Source organism: Scomber scombrus, chromosome 14, assembly GCF_963691925.1.
Source record: "Scomber scombrus chromosome 14, fScoSco1.1, whole genome shotgun sequence".
NCBI classification, from domain to species: Eukaryota; Metazoa; Chordata; class Actinopteri; order Scombriformes; family Scombridae; genus Scomber; species Scomber scombrus.
The window spans coordinates 29,450,073-29,461,543 of record NC_084983.1 but is presented as its reverse complement, the minus strand read 5'-3'; the positions used below and the strand labels follow the sequence as shown (position 1 = coordinate 29,461,543).

At 39.0% G+C, this 11,471-nt stretch overlaps 1 protein-coding gene across 1 annotated transcript; it reads right to left on the bottom strand.

Moving 5' to 3' along the window:
• Positions 1 to 248: 248 nt before the first annotated feature.
• Positions 249 to 9,144, bottom strand: timd4 (T cell immunoglobulin and mucin domain containing 4). The gene is made up of 8 exons (XM_062433329.1): positions 9,069 to 9,144; positions 6,935 to 7,113; positions 5,917 to 6,079; positions 5,415 to 5,522; positions 3,398 to 3,474; positions 2,422 to 2,533; positions 1,610 to 1,643; positions 249 to 338 (listed from the first exon to the last, which is right to left on the bottom strand). Exons 1-8 carry the CDS (start codon positions 9,142 to 9,144, stop codon positions 254 to 256), a joined length of 834 nt encoding a protein of 277 aa, XP_062289313.1. The 3' UTR covers positions 249 to 253.
• Positions 9,145 to 11,471: the final 2,327 nt, after the last annotated feature.

Here is an 11,471-nt window from a genome sequence, read left to right as displayed (position 1 = left end):
TTTGTGATTAAAAAGAAAGAAAGTATGTAATGTTGAACAGTTTGGGGTTTGGTAGGTTGGTAGGTTGGTAGGTTGGTAGGTTGGTGGGTTACTCCTCAGGAAACAGGAAACAGTAATAAAAGTGTTCACAGCAGCAGCAGCAGCAGCCTGCTTACAGTCAGCTCACAGAAAGCATGATTTAGAATAAACAGCATGTTCCCTTTGTACATTTAGTTTTTGTAGACGAAGCAGTGGAGAGCGGAGCAGGTCTGAACTAGTCCAGAGTGTAGATGTTCTCCTGAACTGGTCTCCTCATCCGAATCTCATAGATGATGTGCGGAGGCTCCTCAGAGGAAAAACTGGAAGACAAAAATCACCAAAAAACCATTAACAGACTCTGAAAACCTGAAATAACGTTTTTTTAATTCACTTTTTCTTTCTTAATGTCAACTTTCTATTTTACGTAGTATTTCATGTAACTTTTTAGTTCGTAATGTCCCTTTCAGAACTTCCAGGTCCGGTTTCAGAAGTAAAAAACCTCATTAAAAATCTCATTAAAATTAGTAAGGAAAAATGCTATATTCAATAAAATGAACTTTGTGAGGTAGAAGTCAACTACGACTCCCATGGTGCATTTCGGTAAGAAACGTCCAATCACAGAGCTTACTATTCAGTCACATGTCTGGGCTGAAGCTAAAGACTCCGATTGGCTTCTTCTCCGTAGCAACAGCAGCTGAGGCTCATGGGTATTGTAGTATTTATTTAGCCGTCTGCCAAACTAACAGAAAAAATCAGATTTCTCAGAAATAGAAATAATTCAAACTGGAGGATTTAATTGTATATAATCCAGCAGATTCCTGTTTCTGTGTTCAGTGATACTGACGATGTTTTTCATTCATGTTTGGCCATTTTAGATACTTTGGGTAGAATAACATTAATAGTGCTGCATCATATGTTTTCTTTTAATAATAATAATACACTTTATTCATTCAGCATTAACACATTTTTAAAAAGAGCAGATAACTTAAACAGTATTAAAAAATATTGAAATATATTTTACTTAAAATCTTCATTTGAATAAAAAACTAAGTATATTAAATAAAATGAAATGAAGTGAAGTGGAAGTATTAAATATGAAAATATAAAATGAAAATACTCAAGTAACAGAAGTAAAAGTACTCATTATATTATTACAGTATATTATATTGTTTGGTTTTATGGCTAACAATATAAGAGCATTTCAATGTTCATCAATTAAAATCATATTTAAATCAATTTGAGATATTTTGAGTAGAGGCATCATGTTTTTTAAATAATAATAATCACTTTATTCAGCACTGTTTATGCAACATTAATATATTTTTTTAAAAGAACAGATAACTTAAAAAACAACAGTTATAATATCATAATACTATTTTATTTAAATCTGAATAAGTAACCAAGTGGTAAATAAAATGAAATGTAGTGAAGTGAAAGTATAAAGTAGCATAAAAAGGAAATACTCAAGTACCTTAGATGTGTACTTGAGTAAATACTTAGTTACTTTCCATCACTGTGAAGAGTCAGACTGTCAGAGATCCGTCAGACTGATCTGAAATGAGGTTTTTAGTGTTTATCGTGTTGTACTCACCAGCCGGTCTTTAAGGCTCGTCTGTAGATTCCACCTGTAGAGTTAAGATAAAGTTAGAAAGTCTTAAATCTGCAGAGTCGCTGTGATCACTTTAAAGACGTAATGTAGTTGTTTAGTTTGAAGCAGCTGCACATGAATACGAAATGACTCTTTTTCATTAATCCTGTAACACTGAATGATATTAGATCCATTAGTTTTAGAGAGCTCGACATCATCAGTGTAGAAACCTGATGTATAGATCAGACACGTGTAGTACACAGATAAACCACCAGGGGGCTTTTTATTCATCAGTGAGACACAATTTAGAGGCCTGGCTATTTTTACCAGTTTAGAAAAAGTTAAAGTAAGAAAAACATTGAAATAGTTACTGATACTTCAACAGGAACAGTTACTGGATTAATGCTATGTTGAATTACTAATATTTAGTAGCTTATTTGATGGTAAATTCCTGTTGAAAAGGTGAGTATTAGATTAGATACAGCAGGTATAGAAGCTCATTTATCTGTGAATCTCTAATTTTATGCATTTCATGTTGTGTCTGATATGAGCTCTATGCAGAACCTTTAAGAGCTTAAACATGTTGTATTCAATGTGTTTTATTTGTTTAAAAATAACCTGCTATGAAAAATACATTGACAAAAAAACAAAACTAATATATATGCAAAGTGTTATTTAATCAATGTTTTAAATTAGGTCCATAAAACACTCCAGTTTAAGGGTTAATTAATGCTACTTCTTTATGTCCTCTGTATGTAATGTGACCAAACTCTGACATGGAGACACCGAATGAAACATAACAAAAGGAAACGTACGTTTAAAGGCCAGAAAGAGAAAAACTGAAGCTAAGATCAGCAACACAGTGAGAGAGAGCGAGAGGACGGGAACATTGATCTGAAGCGAGAGAGACGGGTGAGAGTCCTCCACCTAAAAGAGAGAAAGACAGGTTTAAATATCAATTATGATGCTTTAAAAGTAACTAACTTCAATCTTTTTCTTCTTCTTTTTCATTCAGATTAATTAAATGAGATTCAGGCCAACATGTTTCCCAATGATGAAGGAAGTACTCAGATAAAAGTACCAGTACAACTACTGCATGTAAAAATACATTACAAACAAAAGTACAAGTAAATATTAGCAACAACGTGTTCTTAACCCTCCTGTTGTCCTCGAGGAAGGAAGGAAGGAAGGAAAGGAGGGAGGAAGGAAGGGAGGAAAGGAAAGAAGGAAAGAAGGAAGGAAAGATGGAAAGAAAGGAGGAAGATGGAAGGAAGGGAGGAAGAAGGAAGGAAGGGAGGGAGGAAGGAAGGGAGGAAAGGAAAGAAGGAAAGAAGGAAGCAAGGTAGGAGGGAGGGACGAAAGAAGGAAGGAGAGGGGAGGAAAGAAAGAGAGAAGGAGGAAGGAAAGGAAGGAGGGAAGGAAGGGAGGAAGGGATGAAAGAGAGAGGAAGGAAAGGAGGAAAGGAAGGAAGGAAAGAGGGAAGGAAAGAAGCAGGGAGGGAGGAAAGAAGGACAGATGGAAGGAATGAAGGGAGGAAAGGAGTAAGGAGGGAGTGAGGAAGGAAGGAAGGAAGGAAGGAAGGAAGGAAGGAAGGAAGGAAGGAAGGAAGGAAGGAAGGAAGGAAGGAAGGAACAGTCGGGGTCAATTTGACCCGGGAGGACGACACGAAGTTTAAAGTAAAAGTAGTGGTTTGGTCCCTCTGACTGATAGCTATGACATCATTAGATTATGAATAATGGAGCATATTAATAATATAATATTTAAACATCTGGTACAGTGGGTTTAACTCACAGTGACGGTGTCGGAGCGCAGCAGCGTAGAGTTCTTCAGGAGGTCCAGATGAGACGACAGCAGCATTTTCCAGTTTACTACGAAGAGACAGAAAAGAAAAGTTTTCTAGAAATCGTCGTGAATATTCATCATCAGATAAACAGCAGATGGATAATTCTCCAGTCGGTTCCACTAAACCGTCAATAAAAGAGAGTCAGACTATGGATCCACATGTGTTTGTTCTGCATCCATCCATCATCCATCCATCATCCATCCATCCATCCATCCATCATCCATCCATCCATCATCCATCATCCATCATCCATCATCCATCCATCCATCCATCATCCATCTATCCATCATCCATCCATCCATCCATCATCCATCATCCATCCATCCATCCATCATCCATCCATCCATCATCCATCCATCCATCTATCCATCCATCCATACATCATACATCATCCATCCATCCATCCATCATCCATCCATCATCCATCCATCCATCATCCATCCATCCATCATCCATCCATCCATCCATCCATCCATCATCCATCCATCCATCCATCCATCATCCATCATCCATCATCCATCCATCCATCCATCATCCATCCATCATCCATCCATCCATCCATCCATCATCCATCCATCATCCATCCATCCATCCATCCATCCATCATCCATCCATCATCCATCCATCCATCCATCCATCATCCATCCATCCATCATCCATCCATCCTTCATCCATCCATCCATACATCCATACATCCATACATCCATCCATCATCCATCCATCCATCATCCATCCATCCATCCATCCATCCATCCATCCATCCATCCATCATCCATCCATCTATCCATCCATCATCCATCCATCATCCATCCATCCATCATCCATCCATCCATCCATCCATCATCCATCCATCATCCATCCATCCATCATCCATCCATCCATCCATCATCCATCCATCATCCATCCATCCATCCATCCATCCATCCATCCATCCATCATCCATCCATCCATCCATCATTCAGCACGGCTCAAACAAAACAATATAAGTTGAAGAAGAGACTAAAGATGGCAAAGGTCAGAAGAACTATCTCCTACTGAACACCTCAAAGACTAAGGAAATGATCATAGATTTCCGCAGGTTCAAGCTTCTCTTCAGCCAGTAAATACTTGTGGGACATCGAGGTGGCGCCAAGTCATAAGTATCTAGATGTATACCTGGATAATAAGTTGGACTGGTCCCAAAACACAGACGGTCTCTACAAAAAGGGGCAGAGCCTCTTTTTCTTAAGGAAGCTCAGATCTTTTGACATCTGTATTAAGATGCTGCAGATGTTTTATCAGTCTGTGGGGGAAGTGTGTTGTTTTATGCTGCAGTCTGCTGGGGAGGAAGCATCAGACACAAAGATGCAAGGCGGTTGGACAAACTAGTCAAAAGAGCTCTGTGATTGGAGCCATGTTGGACACACTGGAGGAGGTGAGATGCACTGTGAATGTTCGAGCCCATCTTGAATTACCCGGATCATCTGCTACACAACACCTTTATGGACCAAAAAAACAGCAGTGGACGGCTCCTCTCTCTCTACTGCAGGACGGAGAGATTTAAAAGATCCTTCGCTCCTACAGTCATCAGGCTGTCGAATTCTTCAATCATTTACAGAAGAGCTAACAGACTAATTGAATTTCCCCCTCTGGGATAAATAAAGTAATTTTTAATTTTAATTTGAATCCATCCATCCTCTGTCTCTTATCCGGGTCTCATCAGGCTGAGCAGTGAAACCCAGACCTCCTTCTCTCCAGCTACGCTCATCAGCTCCTCCTGGAGGATCCCAAGCTGTTCCCAGACCAGCAGAGATATGTAATCCCTCCAGTGTGTTCTGGGTCTCCTCCCAGTTGGACTCCTCTAAAGGGGGGCGTCCAGGATCCTGACCAGGAGCCCAAACCACCTCAGCTGGCTCTTTTCCATGTGAAGGAGCAGTCTCATATTTCCAGCATGGGTATAAAACAGGTTGATTGACAGTGTCTCACCTGTGGAGGCCGACGGCTCCATGTCTCGATCTGGTTTCGTTGCTGTTGTTGTTGTTGTTGTCATTACTGTCGTTGTTGTTGTTGTTGGAGGTGAACTGGTTCCTGGGGCTGAGACAGAAAAAACAGATTAATCCTCAGTACAAAATTAACCCCGAATGATCTGAGCTACAACATTCAGTATAACGTTCCACTGTTCTGAGCTTCATTAATAAACTCTGATGTCTTCTACTGATATGAAAAGTCCAGCAGGAAAGTGTGGTAATAACCTTTTTATAGCCACCAGAAGACTTTTAATTTGATAAAACATGAAAATACACTGATTTGGTCCTTTTAGAGCAATGGTCACAACTACAAACTGACTTTAGCAAATGTCCCAAAATTTAATTTACTCTGATGTAAGAACAAGAAAAAAACACAAAGCTGGAATAATTCAATGTTTGGCAAAAAATGACTAAAATGATTCATTGATAAATCTTCCTTTGTTCGTCTAGTCGCTGCTCACCTTTCACCACTCTCAGGTTCATGATCACCTTCTTGTCGTTGAAGATGCCGTCGACGTCGACCCTGCAGCAGTACGGCCCGCTGTCCGTCCGCCTCACGTTCATGATGTCCAGGTCCATCTGTCCATCGAGAACGTCCCCCGTCAGCCGGTACCGGTCCGTCACCTGCAGCATCCGATCACAGCGGTAAGGAAAACAGCAAAAACAATAATCAGGAGGAATCAACCTTTAAAGGATGAGTTCATATTTTTCAATTCTGTATTAAGCCAACAGTGAGTTTTCCAGCTGAGCATGAAGTGTGTTTATGTGTCTGTAATGATTCCTCCTGTTCATACTGACCATTAGAAGATCCCTTCATCATGTTTACTGTAATGATTCCTCCTGTTCATACTGACCATTAGAAGATCCCTTCATAATGTTTACTGTAATGATTCCTCCTGTTCATACTGACCATTAGAAGATCCCTTCATCATGTTTACTGTAATGATTCCTCCTGTTCATACTGACCATTAGAAGATCCTTCATCATGTTTACTGTAATGATTCCTCCTGTTCATACTGACCATTAGAAGATCCCTTCATCATGTTTACTGTAATGATTCCTCCTGTTCATACTGACCATTAGAAGATCCCTTCATCATGTTTACAATGGAAGTGATGGAGGACTAAACCCACAGTCCTCCTTCTGTGGAAACATGGATTTAGAAGTTGATCTGAAGCTAATATGAAGCTTCAGTCAAATCTTCATCTTCTATGTTTCAACGTTACAGTGTTTTTAGTAGCAAAGTCTTTGTGTTACTATACTTCGACCACAGCTCAACAGGGAAACACTGTCCAAGAAGCTTCAGCCATCAAGATCAAACATCCCAACTCATGTCAACTTATCGACGTATTTCACAATGTTTTCACCAGCTCAACGAACCAAACTGAAAAGCACAGGTCTGAAAACACCTTTACACTGAACTGCACCAAACAGTTCATCTTTGAAAGTGTGTGATGATTGAAACTTGGTAAATCTGACCTTAGAGATGACGCCGTTCTCGTCCGTCTGCACGAGGATGTTGTTGCACCAGAAGGTTCCACAGCCGCGACCCCAGCAGACCCGGCTCAGGCCGAAACGCTTCACGGAGTACTGACAGGACAGAGAGGCCACGCCACCCTCCGCCACTTTAAAACAGCAAACAGACAAAAAACAGCCGCCTGCAGCAGAGACATGGAGGCCAGAATCAGTGAAACGTACCGAAATACAACACAGACAATCAGTTTACACACAGGAAACACAACATTAGTGTCCATGAGGTTTAGTTTAAATTTAAAGGGTTAAAATGATAAAATAAACGTATGAATAACTTGCACACATTCTTTTTTTGTGGACCCAGCATCAAATTTCTGCTTTTAATCCGTTTTGAGAGAATATATTAGAGGATTATGGTAAAAATGTCTAAGTGGTGTAACCATAAAAACTTTGTACCAAATAATTAAACTTGCTTAAAAACAATAAATTCTCAATAAAACACCATATCAACTAGTTTGGCATGATCTTACATTATAACTTTATATTAAATAAAGGTAATGGAATACAATTGTTCTAAATATTACATTTACTGTGGTTACCATGGAGATCAGGAACCATTTACATGTTTTAAATGAAGTCATTATTAGTATAAGTCCACTTAAATACACTGTAGGTGGTCATTTCATTTCAAATTACATAAAACCAACAGAAAATTCAAAATGTACATTTTAACAAACCTTTTAAAACTACGTTAAGGTTTATTTTTTAATTACTCATAAATGTTATGTGGGTTTTATATTTTGAGCTGCAGTCCTGTTTATGAGAGTTTTGATCAGCAGATCATCTGTTTAATTAGTGACAGTCTTAACAGGCGAGCATCATTACCTGCAGTTATTAGCAGTGAGTGAGTTAGTTAGCAACAATCCTATCTCTCTTTCTGCCTTCGACACATAAGAAATTATATACACAACACATGCATAAGCGTAAACAACAAGGTGGATGTCCACATTTACATTCCAACATTTCAATAGTGGCTTTCTATACTGATTTCCTAAACTTTATTAACCTGCCTTTTAACACAAAGACAGTTGACTAATCTCAAAATGTTGAAACAAAGCTTCGACACCATCATAGCTATTGTTCTCAGCCTTCTAGATTTTTGCTATAATCTCTGCTGCTTTCTCATCATATGATTTAATCTTTCTTTCTGACCCTGTTTACCACAGAATTATCTGTATTATCTACCTGACATTTGTCTTTGCTATCTTCGTCTGTTTTAATGCGACAAATAAAAGTCTGAGTCACCTAACCCTAAATGTCCAAGTTACGTCTTAAATCTTAACACATTGAAGATGTAAAGTTATCAAAATCTTTCGCCTCCATTGTACCGTTGTACCTGGTTACCGTGGCAATGAAACAGGAAGTCTTTATAACTCCAACATACGTTGTCCAATCAGTACCAGATTTCTAAAGCATGATGAGAGTCCTGTCCTGAACACGTCTCTGCTTCAATATTCAGTCATAGTCATAGCCATTGTGGACACAGGAAGTGTTCTGTAATGTTTTCTCCCACTGTTTGATAAGAGCCCAGGTATGAAAACTTCTACGATCATGATTCCCGTGATGTGAGCCATTCGACTGCGCCACAGCCGAACCTGCGTGGGGGTGCGAGGGCCTGTTCAATGCTGCTTGTAGCTTTGACTGTGTGCAGGTCTAGATTGTACTCTTTAATTTAATGTAAAGAGACCCAACATTCCTGTATGAGCATCAGTTGGTGACAGCAGCAAAGAGAAACTTTCCTTTAACAGGAAGAAACGTCAAACAGAACCGACTGCAGGTGGACTACCGTCTGCTTCGACTGTTTGTGTTGAATTCAAAAAGTCAAAAAAAAAGATAAAGACGAGCTTGAAATGAAATAAATACTGTGACAGAAGTAACAGTGAGAAGTCCAGAGGTTTATCAGTCTGTGTCACATGTTCTGTGTATAAATCAATCAGTGAACTTCATCAATGCTCAATAATCAATGAACACTCAACTTCAAGACTCATCATGATGACGATGTTCAGTCTGTCTGAGCTTCACGTCAGAAAAGTTGTGATGTCAGTGGTTTGAGTTGTGATGTCAGCGGTTTGAGTCTCACCTGACAGGATGAAGAGGACGATGATGAAGGTGGAGGTCTGAGGCGTTGGACGGCGGCGAGGCGAGGCGGCGGCCATCGTGCGCGTGTGTGTGTGTTGATTGTCCAGTGTGACAACAACACAGTGTGACCCTGTGAGGGAGGGGCGAGGGAGGGGCGAGCACACACACTGTGCTACTGTCTGTTTTCCTGTGTGTGTGTGTGTGTGTGTGTGTGTATGTGTATGTGTGTGTGTGTGTGTGTGTGTGTTGATTCTCTGTCTCATACACTGAATGTCTGCTGTGTGTTTTAACTCTCTGCACTTTATTCATCACTTTTTTAAGATGCAAAAACAAGTGAAGCAAATCTGCAGATTCAGACAGTTTAACAGATCCTGAAGTTTTTACACACAGTTAGAAACAAAGATCAATTTTTAATTAAAGTTAATATCTTTTTTGTCGAAAATGAAAAAAATACAAAAAATATTCACATATCATGCATCTACATTTCACTCAAGATGCTTCTCTTCATCTCCATAATCCAGACTGATTAATTTATAAAAAACATTCTGTACATGTATTTTATACAGAGGTAGACAAAGTATTATCTCTCCACTCTAACACACCTGATTCTAGTAATTAACTCATTATCGAGCAGCTGAAGCTCGTCAAGGACTTGATACTGATTTAATTACTAGAATCAGGTGTGTTGGAGTGGAGAGATCCTTAAAAGATGCAGCGCAGCAGCTCTACAGGAGCAGGCTGGAGACCACTGAGTTAAAGTATTACAGTAAAAGTACTGCAGTATTATAGTGATGTAGTATGCAGTATTACAGTAAAAGTACTGCAGTATTATAGTGATGTAGTATGCAGTATTACAGTAAAAGTACTGCAGTATTATGAGTGATGTAGTATGCAGTATTACAGTAAAAGTACTGCAGTATTATGAGTGATGTAGTATGCAGTATTACAGTAAAAGTACTGCAGTATTATGAGTGATGATTTTCATGATTCGTGTCCGTCATCATTTGAGCGTAAAGAAAAACAGAAATAAAATAAATGTAAATGTCTAAACAGAAGAGGATGAACACAGTGTTTACAGTGCTGGAAGGAAATACTGAGGACAAAAGGCCTCTCTGTAACACACACACACACACACACACACACACACACACACACACACACACACACACACACACACAAAGTGACGCTGGCTGTGACATCGCAGACACACAGAGGACTCCATTATTCACATCAAATATTTTGTCGTGTTTTTCTCCCCCAAACTGACGTTTTCATTGTCAAAAAACTTTAAAATATTTTAACCCTCGCAGAACGTTCACGTCAGATTTGACCCATTTTTACATTTGAGATCAAAATAAAGTGACCCAGAATCTAAAAACCAAACCAGCTTCCTCCATTTAATTTGTACTGTGATTGGAACTGGAGCTCAAAGAAGACATATTTTACTTCCTTCAGTGTCGCCACCTGCTGTGTTGCTGTGTGTGTGACAATATAATCTTTTGAATCTTGACCATTAGGACACACACACACACACATACACACACACACACACACACACACACACACACACACACACACACATACACACACACACACACACACACACACACACACACATACACACACACACACACACACACACACACACACACACACACACACACACGTGTTGTAGTCAAGATCACTTAACCCAAGACCAAGAATTTAAGGGGGCGAAACCGAGTCAAGACCGAGACCAAACCAATGAAAGACCATTACTGTAATCATAATGATGTCATCTAATTCAAACCAATACAACAGCTCTGCTATAAATCCTACTTTTTTCAGTTTTTGTTAACATTGTCAAAAAAGTGATAATTCTACTTTGTTTATTACTAAGTGATTGTGGCATACTGAGGTACATTATACCGACTGGTGTTCCTAATATTTTGCCCCTACCATGTATGTTAATGGGCTGGACAAAATATTATGAACACCATTCAATATAAAGCAACCTAATACACCATCACTCCCCACTATGACCTCAGTAATAAACTGAATTATCTCCTTCCTGACAATGTTAACAAAAACTGAAAATGTATACACTTCATAAATATAGAGTTGTTGGATTAGATTGAATTAGATTACACAGGTGTACCTGAAGTAACCGGTGATTATATAGCATGATGAAAGAAAAATGTAGGCTATACCGCTTATACTTTAATAAGCGACTACAGTGGTCGTTACAGAGCCGGATTTACTGACGCTGTTGTGAAACCCTCCAAACCTCATCCAATTCTAAAAGGCTCATAACAGGGTTCATAACAATTTATCCATTGTTTTACGGCACCTGATAAGACTTTTAAAATATTTTTTTCCAAGCTTTTTTTCTTTTTTTTAAAAAAATGGCATGAATGAAAAAGTA

Bases quoted from the DNA above. Each gene is read 5' to 3' on its own strand.
- timd4 (XM_062433329.1), bottom strand. From the start codon at position 9,144: ATGGCCGCCGCCTCGCCTCGCCGCCGTCCAACGCCTCAGACCTCCACC. The intron at 7,114-9,068 runs GTGAGACTCAAA...TCTCTGCTGCAG, and splicing joins CGTCCTCTTCATCCTGTCAG to GCGGCTGTTTTTTGTCTGTT. The intron at 5,523-5,916 runs GTGAGCAGCGAC...TTTCTGTCTCAG, and splicing joins GAACCTGAGAGTGGTGAAAG to CCCCAGGAACCAGTTCACCT.